The sequence below is a fragment of the Cynocephalus volans genome, chromosome 2 (assembly GCF_027409185.1).
Source record: "Cynocephalus volans isolate mCynVol1 chromosome 2, mCynVol1.pri, whole genome shotgun sequence".
Taxonomy (NCBI): Eukaryota; Metazoa; Chordata; class Mammalia; order Dermoptera; family Cynocephalidae; genus Cynocephalus; species Cynocephalus volans.
The window spans coordinates 95,333,858-95,354,950 of record NC_084461.1 but is presented as its reverse complement, the minus strand read 5'-3'; the positions used below and the strand labels follow the sequence as shown (position 1 = coordinate 95,354,950).

At 32.8% G+C, this 21,093-nt stretch overlaps 1 protein-coding gene across 3 annotated transcripts in view; it reads right to left on the bottom strand.

Moving 5' to 3' along the window:
- FER (FER tyrosine kinase) overlaps positions 1-21,093 on the bottom strand; it is a 468,630-nt gene that overhangs the window by 122,239 nt on the left and 325,298 nt on the right. For all 3 annotated transcript variants that reach the window (XM_063085334.1, XM_063085333.1, XM_063085335.1), the window contains exons 14-15: positions 20,048-20,163; positions 17,546-17,640 (exon numbers count right to left, since the gene is read on the bottom strand). In XM_063085334.1, coding sequence (XP_062941404.1) covers positions 17,546-17,640; positions 20,048-20,163 — 211 coding nt within the window. The remainder of the gene's footprint in view (positions 1-17,545; positions 17,641-20,047; positions 20,164-21,093) is intronic.

The window sequence follows — 21,093 nt, the reverse complement described above, 5'->3', positions numbered from 1 at the left end:
CTTTCCTATTACAAATAACTATTTCTAATATCTCATCTCAAGCATATTACCTTCTAAATTTACAGCAGAATTTTGATAAAATATTTGGTCCTCTGAAAGTTGCTATTTGTAACTCTACTGTGTTTGTGTAATATTTTTCCTAGAATCTAAAGGTTTGATATTTACAAATATCAAGGAATAGCACCTTAATAGTATTAATAGCAACCTTCCTGTTAAAATAAAATTTAATTGCTTGGTAATGCTCTAGTAGAAAGAGAAAAAAATGAAAACCTCAGATCTATTTTCAATTAGTTAAGATTCTGACTAAACAATCTAAGCCAAAATAGGTGACTACCAGTGCTTTGAAAATACTGAGTTTCAAAAGGCTGGCTATCATTTCCTCTGAACTATCTGAGCACGATAGGAATCTGATAGCTCATTGAACTATAAATCCAATCTATACTTAATGTTACTCCTTAGCTCAGATTAATTTAGCAGCAGATAATATTTATTAAGAACTTACAAAGTGTAAAAGAACTGTGCCATATTCCTACATACATTATTTCATTTAACCATTTGAACTTTATTATTTTCTTTCCCCATTTTATAAATAAGGGTTTAAAGAGGTTAAGTAACTTGCTTAAAGTCACACAGCTGGAAGTAGTAGAATGAAAATTTAAACCCATATATGGCCTCAAAGCCACAGTGATCATGTTTACAATGGCAAAAGTAACTCACAAGTACATACCAGCTTCCAAATAAGAATTACAATGAATTTGTAATTCTATTGAACATTTCTTTTTATAAGTGTTAAACTGGGTAACAACAGAGCATAACAAATGATGAATGAGTAGTCTCAAACTTTGGAAGGGAATAATTTTTCCATTGGGCTTTCTCAGTTTTAGAAACAAATCCTGACTCCATAATCAAGTACTGTGGGATGAAATAAATTTTGGTCAAAGGGCAAATCATATAAAGAAAAAATACATTCTGATACTCTTATTCACAAAGATTGAAATCTATTATGATCAAGACTAGATGTGGGGCTTGGTTGGCCATTTATAAACTTATCTTTAGGGTACCTGCTTTTACACAAAATATTGTGAAGACTTCTGGAAGCACAAGCTCCAAAAATAGCCACTATTTTTTCTAGAACTCTCTTGAATTCAGATCTAATGCTGCCTGAACTGTTGATCTAGAGTTAAAAAGTTTGGGGAATATTAATGAATCTTTCCTATAGCAGATCTATTTAGATATTCCAGGGAGTAGAATTTAATCCAAAATGTATAGATGTACAACAATTTTTATTGAAGGACTCATTATTGTAGATGAAAACAATTATCAAGTAGGGCATAAACAGATACTGTGCAACTATTAAAAAATTAAGTTAAATTACATGTATATACACTGATGTAAAAAAAAAAAAATCTCCTGGACATTTTGTCAAGCAAAAAACGAAAGTACAAAGGTCAGAGCAGTATATATGGTAAGCTATAATTTGTATTAAAAAACAAAAAGATGTATATGCATATATATCCCCATTTGTAAAGAAAAGCTCTAAAAGGATAAAACCAAAATTAAACAAAAACATTAAAATCCCAAAAAAGCTAGTAAGAACAACAGTCTCCAAGAAGAGAAACCAAGGGGAATGTGAGTCAAGGATAGAAAGATGGTTTTTCATTGTGTTCCCTATGTACTCTTTGAAAGTTAAAAAAAAAAAAAAAAAAAAGTTATTCCACTGCCTGAAACACAATTGCTTTGGGAATAAAATTCAATTGCTTGCCCTGACCTATCAAGTCCTACATCATTCCATCCTTCCTACCTTTCCAACCTTACTTTATGCCAGTCTCTCCCAGACTCACTATGCCTCAGTTGCTTTACCCCTTCTTCTTGTTCCTCAAACATAAAAGCATTTTCCCACCTTAGAGCTTTTGCACTTGCTATTCTTTGTACCTTTTCCCAATCCTTTGCAATGGTGGATCACTTTTTTTTTTTTTTTTAAGGAATTTCTTTTATTTCTTTATTTATTTTGGTGGCTGGCCAGCATGGGGATCCAAATCCACAACCTTGGTGTTAACACGGCTGTGCTCTAACCAACTGAGCTAACTGACCAGCCCAAGGTGGATCACTTTTATCTTTCATATCTTAATGCAAATGTCACCTTCTCCAAGAGATGTTTCCTAAGGTCCTTGAAATAAATTAGGAACCACCTGTTACCATCTTTCTGACCAACACTCTTTTCATAGCAAAATTTGAAATAATAAATTTAATTGAGATTATTGTTAAATATATATCCCTCCCATTACACTGTGAATTTTCTTTAAGGGAGGAGATCATGAATGTATTTTCTACCAATTTATTTTGTATGGAACATAGCTGGTGCTCAATAAGTATTTATCAAATAAATAATCCAGATCTCATGATAATAGGTTTATAAAGAATGGAAAATCCTAAAGAAAAACAAAGGTATTTCTAAGTTTCAAAGTTAATGAAATACGGAGTGATATATGTGTTTCCAATAAAAATTAATCATTGCATTTTCTGGGTTTACTTTTATCAAAACTGGCTTAGAATATTTTTAAAAGAATAATAAGGCTCTGCCATATTATAGCCTCAGTTTAGAAATTCTACTTAATTTAAAAAGAATTTAAGATATAAATTCCACTCTTAACAGTAAATAACTTCAGTGATATAATATTTATAATTTTTCCATATACCATTACCTATATACAAAACATTTTATTTTTAAAAAAGCACTCTTAAAGATGTAAAAAATTGAAAAAGATAGGTATCTGAGTCTTTTATCCTATATAACAAATTGCATGAAATCATGATAGGTATGAACTATATGAAGAGTTTCTTATTTTATAGCAGACAAGACAGAAAACAGAGATTCAACCACTTCCTGGTAGCAAAAATCATCTTACAAGATAAATTCATTTGTAAGTCTTTATCAGTGATCTGGAAAATGCCCCCCCATACTAACACAGACAAACAAGTAAAATAAGAAAAAAAAATTCTTAAAAAACAGGTGCTATCTGGGAATTATTTAATATATGTGATCTCTTACAAATGCTATAGAAAGTCACTTCTTTAATTATTGTTACTTTGCTGTATAAAGCGTTTCATTTTGAATGTAGATACTGTCAAATGTAATGCAGTTTTCTCAAGTTTGTCACAGAACATTTTAGGCATATTTATTTTTTCAAGCAAAGGTTACATTTCCTAGGTGCATTTATTAGGCTTCTCAATCTCGGGCAGGGCTGTATCAGGTACTGAATCATATTCTTTCTGGAATAGAAATGCATACCCATAAATAGGTACCAATGACAATCTACTTCAGTTTTATAGGAAAGGGCAAATGAAGGCAAATAAAGAAGAGGAAAGTTCTATATAAACAAAACCTTGTTATGATGACAGTTTCTAATATTATTTTCACATTTTCAATGACAAGAAGCTATACAGTGCCTAATATAAAGTTCAATCTCTCAAGATGAATTTGTGAAGATGTTTTATGTTATATAGCATCTGAAAGCCTATAAAAGTAAAAAGGAGTATCTAAATGAAAAGAGAGATATTAAACGACCAGAAAACTGGTGAAGAAATGAGAAAAGAAAAAATGCATAATGAATTTTCAGAAGTAATTAATTTTGCTGGTCATAAAATGAGCATTTAGCAAGTAGAAGATGGATTTTATCCTTAAAAGTTTATTCAAATTTATGAAGGGAAAGGAAGAGAAGACAAAAATATACACATCCCCATCCACTTGACACAACAAAACGGAGACTCTTATGCCTTGTAGGGCCTAAAAGATATTCAGTTATCTCCACTAAATTTGTCATAAATGTGAGGCTCCATTTACATTATTTACCCTTGAAAGCTGAAAAGGATAGCAGGAATCTAGCATGTTCAGTTCAGAGAAATCACCACAAGATGACTCCTCAAATTGAAATAAATAGTTACTATGATTTACAAGGCTTTGCATAATTCCCTCTCTGACCTCATCTCCTGATATGCTCCCATACTTCATCCACACTGCTCTTTCTGCTGTTCCATGAAGCCCGGAATGCTCAGCCTCCAATATCCACATACCTTGTTCCCTTACTTTCATCAGGCTTTTACTCAAATGTCTTACCATTACTGAGGCCTTCCCTGGCCACTTTCTCCAAAATTCAACCTCTACCCATCCCAACAATTGCTACGCTCCCCTTTCTATGCTTTATTGTTCACACCATTCAACCTACTACATACTTTACTTATTTATCTAACATATTTCTTTCCCACTAGAATATAAGCTCCACAAGAGCAGGGTTTTATTTTAGCTTTTTGTCAGAGTTTTTTTGGTCAGCTTTCTTCACTGTAGTATCTCCAGAATCTGGCATGCATAGTAGGCATTCAATAACTGTTTGTTGAGCAAATTAATGAATAACCCAACAGAATCCCTAGTCTTAAAAAATGTTTAAGTAAAATTCTATTAAAAGTATTGATATTTATGAGTAGAGTGATTCACCTTCTTAAATATTAATGTGTAAGGTTCATTTCTTCCACAAATTTAAGAAGAGTCCTGATTTTGTCTGGCTATCATTTCTGAATAGAGGGGCTAAGTTAAAAACAGAAAGGAATAAAACATTACAATATCTTTGGCTAATGCTGACATGAGGCTTTTATTTGGTTTCTAGATAACAGTCTGAATACTTATAGTACTTCAATGCGAGTAGAAACAAATAAAACAGCATATTCACTTATCATGAATTCAGTAAGTATTTTTTAAACACTCTGATTTAAATGGTTGTCAGTGTCCTTTAATCTTAGAAAAACTGTACGGGCTCCTAACCATTTCAATGAATTACATGTTTTCCTTACAATTTTGATAAAATAAAAATCTCACACTGATAGGCACTGTCAAATTCATATATACTGGATAGGTTATCAGGAAAAATCTGTTTGCAAAAAGAAGCCATTTTATGTAAAATTTGGTTTTTATTTCAGCTAGTCACCACAGTTTTACTAGTCTTGCTCATACCTCTAACATTTGCATCTAATGTAAGTAGATTGTGAAATAGAAAGCAAATTTTCTTATTAAAACATTGCTGTAAACTTTGCTTATCTCTGGAAATTTAAAGACTTTTCTATGTATGGCACAAAAACAGAAGCATAACCTACAAAGCAGCAGTAAAACTCATCAATACCTTTAAAGAAATGTTTATCCATGTGAGAAGATACATATGTATTCATAACTTCTACGCTGTCCTTTCAATCACTAAGAAACTTCAAATATCACAGTCATTTTAAAAACATAATCTGTAGTTCAGAGCACATTTTGTCCTGTTCACCAGGCCATGTGCCTCGTTGCAGGAGGTACTTACTCATAGGTGTAAGTGCCATAAGAAGCTCAAAACATAAAAAAAAATGAGTAATATTGCTCAGATAGATGCATCTATGGCTCGAATGTATTATGAAAACAATGTTTATCACAATGTAACATTTGCTAATAAAAAAAAAAAATCCCTAGGCACTTCTGTAAAACCACTCAAAGATGTGGTTTTTTATTTCATTTCTCAAATTCTTCCAAGTTAAGGTGTTTAGCATTCGGCTCAAACTCTGGGAAAGAATATATATTACTAAAAGAGAGCAGGCTACCAGAAGGGAATAGCTTACTAAAACAGAGTGGTCTATCTGAAAAACAATAGGAAAAAGGTCAAAACCGCACATGTGGAATACCAACAGGTTATCAAGTTATGTCAGGTGTAAATTACGTACGGTAACTCCAATTTCAAAGGCTATTAGTGCTTTTGGTGTCTGAAGAAATGGCCAGTTTAAACTATCCCATCTGTATTTACTTTGGGATATCACCTGGCTCAGAAAGAAAAATAAATTCAAAGACGCTATCTTTCTAAATGTTGTTCTGGAAATATTTTACATTGTATCAAAAGTATTTTCAATGATGCAAAATGGCAACTGAGGGCATTTATTTTGATTTTTATTAATGTAATATGCTTGAATTACAAAATAAAGATGAATGTCTAAGTTTCGATATTAAATCAGTTAACATACGAAAGAAAAAATTACTCATTCTCCCAAATTGAAATTTACAGTGCATTAATTTATAATTACACCCATTTAGGCTCATATCAAAGTTATTTTAAAAGAATATTTTATCAGCATATCTAAACAATATAATCAATAAACTCCAAAGAATTAATTTTTAATAATTTATTTGCAACATTAAAAAAAAATTCAGCCACTGAGTTGCCACATCTTATAATTTTTTGTATAAAATATTAATTTGAGAATTACTATGCTGTCTTTTTTCTTGACCACAAAATTTACTACTGTGAAGTGATATAGTTATATGAGTGGCAATGGGTTAAATCTATGTAAGGCAAGGTGCCAGTTCAGATTTTTAGGGCTCTCTGCAGTGAGTGCCAGGAGCCACGTTCCTTAATCCTTTGTTGGTACAATTTATCCTTTCCACATTTATGAGGAGTGAAAGAAACAAATGCCAGGCAAGAATCCAGGGCCAAAACGCCAGGACTTTGTTACCAAAGGAGCTGGAACTGTCATTTCCAATGACTACCATAATAATCTACTATACCTGTGATGTCACATAACTAAAACTGATTCTGTAAATATCACATAAAAATATAAAATTTCATAAAGAATGAGAGGACTAAAATGTTCATTTTTTAAGAAAATTTAATCTTCTGGCAAAAATTAATGAAATTGACTACATAAATTACAAATGGAAATGAATAATTACAAGAAAAGGAATTCCGACAATTTAAAGATTTCTACTGAAAGTTGAAAGACATTTACAAGAATATTAATAACCATGTTCAGATATCTAAGCCTAAAATTGCCAGACAACATAAACTGAATGAGTTCAATTTTTTTAAACCATAAATAAGATGTCATGTTATAAAGATGAGATATATTTTCACAAAACCTAAAACCTGATAACTCTTCAATAATTCTAAACGTTCCAAAGCCATAAGTCATTTTAAGATTAAGATGAGTTTGAGGATTGCCAAGGGCCATGCATCAGTGTGAGCTATATAACAGATCATATAACATTTAATTAGTTCCAGGAAGTTCTGAACTCAAAATGAGCATTCAGGTCAAAAAGAAAGAGGCAGTTACAAATCTCTAGTGAAAGAAAGAGTGGAGACTGACATTTTTTAAGGCTTGCTAAAATTAATCAGCTCTGCATAGACATTGTTATACTAGGAGGTTAAAGTGCTTAGCCTCCTATCCATCATGGCATCTTGTAGGAAGCACTAATTTAATCACATGTATGAAAACAAATGCTTGAACTATAAATTTTCCTTTAAGTCTTGGCTTGTCACTTAGAAAACAACAACAAAAAAATCTCTCTTCATTTGAATTTCTAAGTAATACACAACTTGACTGCAAAATAGAGGGTTATCAGGGGCCGGCCCGTGGCTCACTCGGGAGAGTGTGGTGCTCATAACACCAAGGCCACAGGTTCGGATCCCTATATAGGGATGGCCGGTTAGCTCACTTCGGAGAGTGTGGTGCTGACAAAATAGGGGGTTATCTTTTAGCATATTAGAGTTTTTCTATTTTTGTTTTTAGTATTTCCCATTGCCATTTCCCATTATAACTCACTTTTGTTTGATTTTTACTTATCCAGCAACCCTTAAGCAAGCAAACAAGTAAGCAAAGTATTCGTAATTCATGAGATGATTCAAACAAAGACAGGATCATGTTGAAATACTCACTCTAAACTTGAATCCTCAAATGCTATAATCTCAAACATTTACTTTGGTTAAAGTATATATTTTGGATTTATGATTCCAAAGGGCTCAGTTATCTGACAAGAACAGGAGCATTTTAATCTTTGCATAACACATTTTAGAAACAGTTTTCATATTAGACTCTAAGCAATTATTAAATCTTGCTTTTAACCTACCAGTTTTCTAAATCTCCCCTCCACAGCTTGACCCTCAGTAGAAAGAAAAGTAACCCAAACAGAAATTTTCCTGTTTACTGAAAAAAGCTATATTATTTATCAGTGCACAAAGTTGTGACATTATGGAAAGGGGGTTCATGTATTCAACCACAGAGTATCTTGCATAAGCATTTTGCTTGAATTTTCATTTCATAAAAGGATTACATGTTTTGACTCACTTATAAACCTAATAACATAATAGTAGAAATATAAAGAATAGTATTTTCCCACTTTCTATTTAACTGACATTGACAAGTCCCTTTAAGCTCTCTGAACCTCACTTAACTTATCTGTAAATGGAGCTAACAATAATGTCTGGTAGAAACAATGACAATGTTAAAGTTCTTTGACAACTGTAAAATATTATGTAAATGTATGATATTATATATTATTGTGTTACTTTTATAAGAATAAATACTAGCTGGTTATTTCCCTATCATGCCTTTCATAAAAAGGACAGAAAGATGCTACTTTGAAGTAGTCTGAGAGCTGGTGATGAGAGGTGTCAAATTATCCAGAAAAATTCATAATAATTAAACAGTTACAGGTTACAACTAAAACTTAGAGACCATTTAACCCAGTCACTTGAGTTTTACATATGAGGGAAGGCAGACCATCAAGGCTGAAAATTAAAGCATACAAACAAAACAATCATAAATGATGGTGGAAAGGGAAGAAATGAAGACAAACTTTGTGCTTCCCAATTTGTTCTCAGGTCACTCCGGGCTAGAGAAGTCTACGGTTAGGATAATAGTTAGAGGCAGGGGCAGGAACAGTTTCAGAGTTTGGGTTAAAGTCCTGGCTGGATAATAGCAGTCATTTTAACTAGTCACTTTTTCCTTTTCAGTCAATTATAAAATAACAATAATAATTATGATAAACACATTAAGCACGTAAGTGTCAAGCACTCTAACATATTTATGTGTATGTGTACATGTGTTTGGTAGACATGCACATAGTCGCAGTACATCAGTCCTTACAACAACCCTATTATTCTTATTTTACAAGTAGGAAACTAAGTCACAGAGAGGTTAAAAGTAAGGTAAGTAAGGTCATACAACTTACAAGTGGTTGAGCCAAGCTTTCAGCCAAGACTGCCTGACTCTTGAGTTTTATTTTATGGGTTTAAGAGCTATATTTAAGTTTAGTTTATATAAATATTTAATTTACCCACCTTAATGTACAATCCAATGAGTTTTGATAAATTTAGAATATTTCATCACTCCCAAAAGAACCCTCATAACTGTGTATAGTCTAATTCCCATCTGCACTCCAGCCCTAGGAAACCCCAATCTGCTTCTTTTTTTCCCCTACAAATTTGTGTTTTCTAGGCATTTCCTATAAATAGAATTATATGATGCACAGTCTTTTGCATCTGACTTCTTCCACTTAGCATAGTTTTTGAGATTCATCTATATTGTAGCATATATTAGTAGCTCATTTCTCTTTATTCTTTAATAATATCTATCATACAGATATATTCATTTTGCTTATCCATTCATCAGTTGATGGAAATTTGGCCTGTTTCTACTTTTGGCTATTGTACATAGTGCTGCTATGAACATCTGCATAAAAGTCTTTGCATGAACATACATTTTCATTTCTCTTGGGTAGATACATTGGAGTGAAATTGTTAGGTTATATGGAAAACTTACTCTTAACTTTTTGTGAAACTATGAAACTCTTTTCTAAAAGTGGCGGTACCATTTTACATTCTACCAGCAATGTATGAATGTTCTGGTTTCTCCATATCCTCACCAACACTTATTAGAGCTCAAGCTTTTTACCATGATTCTCTACTACCTTTCAATAACCATGTGCATTTGTCACTTTATGTTGGAATAGGAGGGAGGAAGAAGTAAAGGAGACAGAGATCCTACACTTTTTCAAAGCCAACCAACCAAGTCTATTTAATCTTTCCAATGCTTTTCATAACCATACACTTATTAGATTTTCATTAGCAGAAATATATATATATATATATATATATATTTTTTTTTGTACAAAGGGACTTCATGCTTTTGTGCTGATTTATCTTTACAAATTCTGACATGTACATATATTCTTTGATGAGAAAGGAGAAGGCTGCAGTAAGAGTTAAAAAGCAACATATTGAGAGAAGGGAGAATTGAAAGGATGTCATTACCAAGACTTAACTTTAAAATAGCATAAAATTATATCATTTCCAAATTTGTTACTTTGGCCCAGTTTTCTCTACAACATCACAATGTTAGATATAACTGGTTTAAGACTAGAGAATTCAAGGCCATGTCTAAAGAGATCACTGCAGATAAAGAAAAATATATCTTAACCTTCAATTACAAAAAAGTTCAAAACAAACACCAGTAATTTATATTTAAGTTTTGTAAAGTTTATAGCACATAGTGTTATAATATTAGTACAGTACCTAGTGTTTTAATTTTAAGACATTGGCAAAGAAATACCTGAAACAGTTAAAAGATGTCTTTTATTTACTTTTTCTTTCCTTACTGCACCAGCTGGAACATACAATACAGTGCTGAAGAGAAGTGGTGATTGCAATTATATTTGTCTTATTTCTGATATAAAGGGGAAAAACATTCAATCATTTGCCATTTAGTATGATGTTAGCTATAGGTTTTTCTTAGATGTTCTTTATCATGATGAAGTTCTCTTCTATTCCTTTACAGAGTTGTTTTTTTTTTTTTTTTTTAATCAGGAATGGATGTTGGATCTTGCCAAATTTTTCCCCCATTTAAATAAAAATCATTTATTAAAATGATCCATTTCTTCTTTATTTTATTCATATGTTGGATTATATTGACTGATTTTTGAATGTTAAACCAGCTTGCAGTACTGGGATAAACCCCACTTGATCATGAAGTATTTTTATATATTGCTAAATTTGCTTCATTAAAATTGTGCTTAGAAATTTTATATCTACAATCCCAAGTGATATGGATCTATTGTTGTGTTTTCTTTCTATTTTCACTTTTGTTGGGTTTTAGAATCAGGGCAATGCTGGCCTCAAATAATGAGTTGGGAAGTAGTCCTTCATTTTCAGGTTTTCTCAATGGGGTTGTATAGAATTGGTGCAGATCCTCAATAAAACACTAGAAAACAGAATTCAACAACACAATAAAAAGATCATTCAACATGACCAAGTAGGATTCATCACAGGGCTAAAATGATGGTTCAATATAAGAAAATAAATGTGATACATCACATCAATAAAATGAGTGAAAAAAAACATATGACCATTTCAATAGATGTAGAAACAGCATTTGATAAACTCTAATACCCGTTCATGATAAAAACATTTAATTAGGTATAGAAGGAATATACCTCAACACAATAAAGGCCATATACAACAAACCTACAGATAATATCATACAGAATTGACAAACATTGGAGACTATTCCACTAAGATCTTCAATGAGACAAGAAAGCCCACTTTCTCCACTCTTATTAAACATAATACTGGAAGTAAGTTCTAGCCAGCACAATAATGGCAAGAGAAAGAAATAAAGGGCATCCAAACTGGAAAGGAAGAAGTTAAACTCTCCCTATTTGCAGATGATATGATCCTATACATAGAAAATCCTAAAGACTCCACCAGAAAATTACTAGAATAAATGAATTCATTAGAGCAAAAGGATATAAAAATCAACACACAAAAATCAACAGCATTCCTATAGGCAAATAACAATAGCTGAATAAGAAATCAAGAAAGTAATACCATTCACCATGGCTACCAAAAAAATGAAATACCCAGGAGTAAATTAACCAAGGAGATAAAAGACTTCTTCAATAAAACTATAAAACTTTGGTGGAAAAACTGAAGAGGACACAAATAAATGCAAAGATATCCCATGTTCATGGGTTGGAAGAATTAACATCAATCAAAATGTCCATATTACCCAACACGATCTGTACATTCAATGCAATCCGTATCAAAATACCAATGACATTCTTCACAGAAATAGGAAAATGATCTTAAAATCTGTATGGAACACAAAAGCCCCCAGATGGCTAAAGCAATCTTGAACAAAAAGAACAAAGTTGGAGGCATTACACTTCCTAACCTCAAAATATACTCTAAAGCTATAGTTACAAAAACAGTATGGTGCTGGCATAAAAATAGACAAATAGACCAATGGAACAGAATAGACAGCCCAGAAAAAAACCCAAGCGCTAATAGTCAAATGATTTTTGACAAAGGTGCCAAGCATACACAATGGGAAATAAACAGCCTCTTCTATGAATGGTGCTAGGAAAACTGGATATCCACATGCAGAAGATTGAAACTAGACTTCTGTCTCTTACCATACACAAAAAGCAACTCAGAATGGATTAAGGACCTAAATTTAAGACCTGAAACTATGAAACTACTAGAAGAAAACATGAAGACAATGCTATACAAAATGGACATTACCAACAAAGTGAGAGACAACCTATAGAATGGGAGAAAGTGTTTGCAAAATAGACATCAGACAAGGGGCTAATATCCAGAATACACAAGGAACTCAAATGACTCAACAGCAAAAAACCAAATAACCCAATTAAAAAATGGGCAAAGAACAGACATTTCTCAAAAGAAGACATACAAATGGCCAATAATCATATGAAAAATGCTCAAAATCACTAATCATCAAGGAAATTCAAATTAAAATCACAGTGAGATATCATCTTACCCCAGTTAGAATTGCTATTATCAATAAGTCAGGAAATGGTAAATGCTGGTGAGGATGCAGAGAAAAAGGAACTCTTCTACATTGTTGGTAGGAATGTAAATTGGTACAGCCGTTGTGGAAAACAGTATGGAGATTCCTCAGAGAACTAAAAACAGATCAAACTTACGACCTACCTGTCCCACTACTGGATATATACCCAAAGGAAGTGAAATCAATATATCAAAAAGACACACCTGCCCTCCCATGTTCATCACAATGCTAGTCACAATAGCCAAGAGATGGGATCAACTTAAATGCCCATCAATGGATGAATGGATAAAAACCCCCCACTGTATATGTACACAATGGAATACTATTCAGCTGTAAAAAGAATTGATATCCTATCATTTACAACAACATGGATTGAACTGAACACTATCATGTTAAGTGAAGTAAGTCAGACACAGAAAGACAAATACCACATGATCCCAGTCATATGTGGAATCTAAAAAAAAAAAAACAAAAAAACCACAAGTGGTTCTCACAGAAGTATAGTATAGAATAACTGCAGCCAGAGGCCAGGAAGGGAGGGCTGTGGGGGGGGGGGAGCAAAAGTGTTGGATTAATAGGTACAAACCTGTGCTACCAACCCTGAGTGAATCATCATGCAGCATACGCATGTATTCAGACAACACAATGTACCCCACAAATATGTATAAGTAATTGTTAAAATTTTTTAAAAAGATTCTGTTAAAAGAATGAAAAAGCAAGACACAGAGAAAAAGGACTTGTTTCCAGAATATGTAAGGAACCAAGTCCCAGTTATTAAAAAACAACCCAATTTGAGAAATAGGCAGAAGATTTGAGCAGATGCTTGATCAAAGATAATGTATAAATGGCAAATATGCACATGAAAAGAAGTTCAACATCATTACTCAGAAAGGCAAATTAAAACCACAATAAGGTACCTCTAAAGAAATATTAGAAAAGCTATATAATGATCAGACCAGTAGTTCATGAGGATGTACAGGAACTGGAACTATCATAGACTGCTGATGGGAATGTAAACTAGTACAACCAATTTTTCTTGGAAATTTAAACATGCAAATACCATATGATCCATTCGTTCCACTCCTAGATAGTTTCCCAAGAGAAATGAAAGCACATGTCCTTACAAATACTTTTGTATGGATGTTCACAGCAAATTCATTTTTAAAGGCCCCCAAATGGAAACAATCCAAAAGTCTATCAACAGGTAAATGGATAAACTGTGGTATACTCATAAAATGGAATGCTACTTAGCAATAAAAAGAAAAGTACTGATACGTATTACAACATGCATTAATCTCAATTACACTGAGTAAAAGAATTAGACAAAAAGAGTACTTACTATATGAATTCATTTATATAAAGTTCTAAGAAATGGTAACTGATTGTAGTAATCTGTTTCTGTTGCTTATAACAGAATACCTGAAACTGGGTAATTTGTAAAGAAGTAAAATTTTTTAAAGTTTTCGAGGCTGGTAAGTCCAAGGTGCAGGGGGCTCATATAGTGAGGAATTTCTCCTGGATAGGAACTCTCTACAGGATCCCCTGGTGACACAGGGTATCACAAGGCAAGAGAACGGCAAGAGCTAGAGAGTTAATCTCACTTGCTCTCCTTATAAATCCATCAGAACTACACCCATGACAACCTATTAAACCATCAACCCATTACTTGGATCAATCCATTCATGAGGGCCAGTCCTCACTATCCAATCATCTCTTAAAGGCCTTACCTTCCACCACCACATTGGGGCTTAAGCTCCAACATGAGCCTGGGGGGACATTAAACCACAGCACTTATATTGTGACAGAAAGCAGATCAGTAGTTGACTTAAATGGGGTGGAAAGAGGAAGAAGGAAGGGATTACAAAAAGGCATGAGAATTTTGGGGTGATAGATGTGTTCATTACCTTGACTATGGTGATTGTGTCACAAGTGTATACAAATATCAATATGTATAAGGTATACACATTACAGTTTATGTCTATCAGTTACATATCAATAAAGCTGTTTTTAAGAGAAGGAATAACAAATTATGGTTATTAAAAATTAGATATTTAGCAGATATTTTCTCAAAAGTGAATGAAGTAAGCTTTACTCATCAATGAAAAAAACTGCCAGTTTTTGTTGCCAATGATAAAATCCAAGCTTTCAAATAAAAATTAAAATTGTAGAATACATGTACTTGCCACCATGAGCTCGACAGTTTCCCATTTCTTTTCTGATAAGACTAGTTGTGACATGAGTAAATGTGATCTTGTGATATTGTATAATAAAATGTGTCACTATTTGGAAGATCTGCATAAACTGGTGACCTGATATTTCCCAAATGACTGAAGCATGATGCTACAAAATCATGCAAGGGTAAAAGATGCATTCAAACTGCGAGACCAACTAGTGGATTTAATTTAACAGAGTATGAAAAGTTCACTGATATGGTTTCAGATACCACATTATAAGAAGCCTTTTAAAACAATTAGCAAAATCTATTGTGGTAGGCAGAATTTGAAGATGGCCTTCCAAAGATATCTCACCCTAAACCTTAGAACCTGGGAATGTGATTAGATAGCACTCTCATAATTGTGTTCTGTCATATAGTACAGCTGACTTTAAAATAAGGAGATTATCCACGTGGGCCTGATCTAATTATATGAGTCCTTTTAGAAGCAGAGAGTATTCTCCTGCTGGTAAGAGAAGAGGAAGTCAGAGAAATTCAAAGCACTTGAAGGATTTGACATGCCAGTTCTGGCTTTGAAGATGGAGAAACCACGTGAAAAGAAATGTAGGAAATCTTAAGTAGCTAAGAGATGCCCCCTGCCAACAGAAAAAGAAATGGGAACCTGAGACTTATAGATGCAAGAAATGGTGTTGCAAAAAATAGGAAAATATCAGGGCCCCTCGGATGTTCAGAATCTTGCCGAGCATTTGCTGTAAATATCCTCAGGTGTTCCTTGTTACTACTTAATGTAAGTTGTGTATGGGCACCCAGGTTTCCAGGGTTGTGGACTTCAGTATAAAAGACTAACTAACAGCTTTGATCTGCAGTGCTTCTCAGAACTCTCAGAGAAGCCACTAGCATAGTTGCTCCTAGATCTGAATAAAACCCATTCATTTTTCTATACCTATGGCTCCCAGAACCTTTTTTTTTTTTTTTTTACCTAGCTCACAGACCCTGCATATGGAGGGTTGGTAACCCAATCTGTGCAACAGACTCAAGGGGTCTGTAAGCCCTAGCTTTACAGACGGGATTCTGCCAATAACTGAGTGAGACTAATAGTGGATTATTCCCCAGAGCCTCCAGATAAGAGTTCAGCCCAACATCTTGGTTTTGGCTTCGTGAGACCCTGAGCAGAGAACCAGGTCGAGCCTGCCTCACAACCATGAGGCAATAAATGGGTGTTGCTTTAAGTTGCAAGGTTGTGATAATCTGTTATGCAGCAAGAGAAAGCTAATACATTTACCATAAATCAAAATAAGCTTGGACCCAACAATCCTACTGCTAAATTTTTACCCTTCAGTTATACTTCCAAGTGATTCTTATAAGTCCAAAAATATTCATTAAGCATTGTTTTTATAACTAATATAAAAAATGCACCTATGTACATGTGTATATGTATTTATAATATTTACACATCCTATTTTAATTACAATTATGGGCTGTTCAATTGTTTTAAAATTTTGGGACTGTACCGTTTCATCTTTTCATAACTATGTTGAAAGCTGCTCTAAGAAACAGATCACAAGTGCACACCATTCAAACATACAATGTCCCTCCCACATACAAATGACATCTTGAAGATAATCTAGGTATTCTACAGTTACATAGTAATACTAAGAAATACCCCAATAGCAAACAGAGTAGTATGATAAAATAGGATCAATTCTAAATAGTGGAAGAATTATAAAGGCAGTATTTAATGGGCAATCTACAATACTAGGTTTCCTTATGTATTTTTTTTTTTTTTTTTTTTGTCTTTTTCGTGACCAGCACTCAGCCAGTGAGCGCACTGGTCATTCCTATATGGGATCCGAACCCGCGGCGGGAGAGTCGCCGCGCTCCCAGCGCAGCACTCTACCAAGTGCGCCACGGGCTCGGCCCTTCCTTATGTATTTTAATTAAAGTTAGACATAGTTTTCATATGCCTTTCAATTTCTTCTTTAAAATGAGTAAATAATTGTTAAAAGTAAAGCAAATCCTTTTCAGTTATTAAATATTGTATTTGTAAACATTAGCAAGGTCAAATTTTACTTCTGATTTTATTTTCTACAACAGGAAGATGGACAATGAAAAAAACTTAAAAACATACTATATCAGTTAGAAGTTGTCCTTGTTTGTTGTCACAAGTTGTTAACCAAAAGACCCGGAGGCACTGAAAGTCACCAGAAAGAAATACCAGAAAAAATTACTAGATAGATCGCCTTTTTGTTTGTCCACATACGAAAGAAGTGCATAGCTGATAAGTGTCCCAAAGCACCATATATATCGTTATATATAACTATCAAAAAAAAGGATGTGTGGAGATGTACTTGGAAAATGATATACTCATATAATGAACTAAATATAAGGTAGTACTTTTACTGTTATAAAGTCAAACTAAGTAGACTTTCTGAACAGCTTTTCACACATAAACATTATATATAACTGAATTCCATGTGTAACTACACTCTAATGATAAATCTGTCTCTTACAAAAATGTGGGCTGACATTTTCCAGAAAACAGCAAAGTATTATGGCCTATAAAAATACTGAGTACACGTGCAAGCCCTTTGTTACCAAGAAAATGTTAAATAAAATCCTTGGGAACTTTACAAGGAGAAATAAAAGAAAAGACTAAACATAAAAGTAATTAAACATGACATAAAAATGTCATCAAGCAAAATTCTCAAATCACATTACCTGGAACCAGTTCCATAATGATGTAGACAGGCTGTCTTTGTGTGCAAACTCCTATAAGTTTGACAATATTGGGATGATCATACTGCTTGAGAATTCTGGATGAGAGAAAAATATAAGTATAGTTATCATTTAAATTATAAAGCATTTGTTTGTGATCATAGTGTGTACAAGCAGAATAAACTTTAATCATAATTCAATTTTTTAAATTTCACTATGACCCTAAATTATGATAAATGAAATGTATACAAACAAGTATTGATGAATATTGGCAATATAACACAGGTGCAAATGAGTCAATTCTCCTTAATTCAATTAAATGTTCATTTAAAAATTATTATCCACTCTGAATGACTAACAACTAGGTTAAATAGGAATAACCTAGTTAGTCCATACATGTAGAACTCTCTGAATTCAAAGTATCTGGTTTTAACCACCATCACAAAAGTTAAACTGAAAATTATTACTGGGCCAAAAACTCTAAGCTGCTAGGGTAGCATCTTTTTTTTTTTTTTTTTTTTTAAGTACACAGTTGATTTTAAAGCACATAAAAATAAGAAATCATCTCATACTGGTAAATACCACAGGGTAATCACTTCATTAGATTTCATAACAGTTTTAAATACTCTATTGATGATCACGATCAATTTCAAAATGGTAACAACACAGAAGTTGAGAAAATTGGCAAAAAGTTAAAAAATAATTCAGTAAAAGAGTTTCAACCTAGACTTAAGCTGTAGCAGAGGAGGCTTAGCTTGGATAAAGGCAAACTTTCATCAGAGGTTCACGAAAGTAGAATAGATTCCCATAGGACTCCAAACATGAACTAAAATAGATTAGATTCTCTTAGAGGCCTAGCTGCCCTGATGATATTTTTAAATAAAACTTTATTCTTTATTTTTCTATTGACATAGTTATAAATACACTCATATTTGAAAATTCGAGCATTCTGTCCTCAGAGAATTAAAAAGTAACTTTGGAGAAACCACCTAAAATTTATATATGCTTTGTACATGTACATCTAAACCAGGGATACTTCTAAAGAAAAAAATTTAGATTTAAAATATGTAATGATTTATAAATAAAAAAGACTGGGAAGAATAGAGAAAATGCTCTGTCAATAACTTTGAACTTGTAACTTCTACTAAAAATTAAAAAGGAAGTTTTGAGAATGTTTGATTTTAATCGAAAATGTCAATTCTTAGGCTGAAAACTGCTTCATAAATAAATTGCACAAAACAGCAAGTATGAACTCAGATAATATTAAATATCTAAATATGTAGCTCCAGAATGTATTAAAGGACAATGACAAGTTTGCATAGATATAACAACATAAAACTTCATAATTTCACTTTAAAAGAGGAAATTAAACTCTTTGCAATAAAACAATCAACAGCTAAAAAACAAGAAATTTAAATATTTTTGAAAATATGGTAGACATAGCCTTTTACCTTAAGAATACCTATGAACTACTAAAATAATGAAGCTATTTTAATAGCATACCTTTTAATGTATCATCAGAATTTTTTCCTGAATTGCCAGTAACACATGAAAAAAGCACAACTTTATTCTATAGATAATATTTAATAAATGCATCCCATTACTTTAATTCACTGCGATCAGTATTCATTTTTAGATAATGAATGGAGAAATGTACAACAAAATGCACCATGCCATGGGACTTAGTTCTCTTGTTGCCATCTTTTCTGTTCTCCCATGGCACTTTCCCTTTACACCATGAAGTCTATGTACACATGTATCCTCCTCCTTTCCCATCCATCCGTCCATCCATCCATCCATCTCACATTCATAGGTCCATCCAGCTTATTCTTTCCAAAGTACCTTTCCGTTTGTTTTGTGTTTTGTTGTATATACTCGATTTTACCACTAACAGAATCATTCTAATTTATCTGAAATACAAGGGTAGCAAGGTGGAACACTGAATTTCAGCTAATAATAGAAAAAAGAGAAGACAATCACCTTAGAAGATTAGAAAAGAAACAATATGAAAATTTTGCAACAAATGCCAGACATTAAGCTGAAGAATTAATTTGTGGTTCTCAGAAAAGAAAGCTAACAGCTACGAGAAGAGAATCAGGTGATAATATCTAAAGAGGGTAGGTTAGATATAATTATATGTCTAAATGTACATATAAGTTATATATTTATGTATATAACAGTAATATTTTTATTTTGAAGACAATCACAACATTGCATATATTTATATGTGATAAAAGCAAAAATATTATAATATTTTTTAAAGACTTGAAGAATACTCACCGCTTTTTAACAGCTGCTTCTTTGACTGCAATTGCCTAATTGATCTACAGTCTACCTCAAAAACAGAAACTTTCTGTTTCCACATTGTAAAAGTGCTTACTTATGAGGGTTCTGAAAGTGCTTACTTCTAATTCAGCAAGTCACAATTTAAGATGTCTTCAAACTTAGGTTTTAAAGAATCACTTATATTATAAATATATTTTTGTATTACTTTAGAGAACTCACTTGGCTTCTTGTAAAAATTTTATTTTCAATTCCTGAGGAAGATCTTCTTTACATGTTTTAACAGCAACAGAAGTTTTATCCTTTAATGTGCCCTTATATACTTCACCAAAATTTCCCTGAAAATACAAATACATTCATTGTTTGTGAAGTATGACAATACATAAATCTCTGCCAAATACAAGAAAAGCATGTAATGAAGCATTTTGAGTTAATCAAAGGACTTTGTTAGCTTTATTCATAATCTTGCGTAGAAATAAAGACTGTTAATGTTGCTGTTATCAATCCTCTAACCTTAAATATACTACCCAACAAACCAACCATGTGGAGGTTTGAGGATAGAGGAGAATTGAAAAGGAAAAGAAATGGGGGAAAAAATGAAAGAGAATCGATAAAAGGAGAAACCCAAATTGATGCAAAAGAGAATAAGATTAAAATGAAAAGTATGTAAGTTTCATTCACCTACTTCCCTTTATCCCCTAAGCTCTATATTTTATTAGATTTTAATAGTATCCACTAATGTTTAGAGATGAAGCAAAGATTCTGAGGGGTAACTGCTGGTAATAACCAACATGACCACTTGTCAGTTGGAAAAGACAGAATAGGGGAGTGAGACAGAATAGGGGGGAGGTGACAGAAACAAGGCAGATGAGGGGCCCTCAACAGCTGCTACTGTAGGTTGACAGTCTCTGAAAGGTACCAAGGAGGGGGAGGTGTTTACCCAAATGTCAATGTCACGTGTGACGAACTAAGTTCTATCAAATGTATGAACTCTTAACCTTACCCTATACCTAGAACCCATTTTGATATAAAATGCCATATTTACAGTGTACTTGAGAAGGAACTTTGAAGTCAATTAATCTTACTTTTATTACAAATGTGAAACAAAATATTACAGAGAAGATCAATAAGGCTAACACACTAGCACAACAGCTATTTTTGAATAATCACTTAGGTCTTTCTACGTACACACATGTAATTTTTATATAGCTATAATCACAATATGCAAACATAATAAACTCCAATGTTACTGTTGTTGAGCAAGAAGT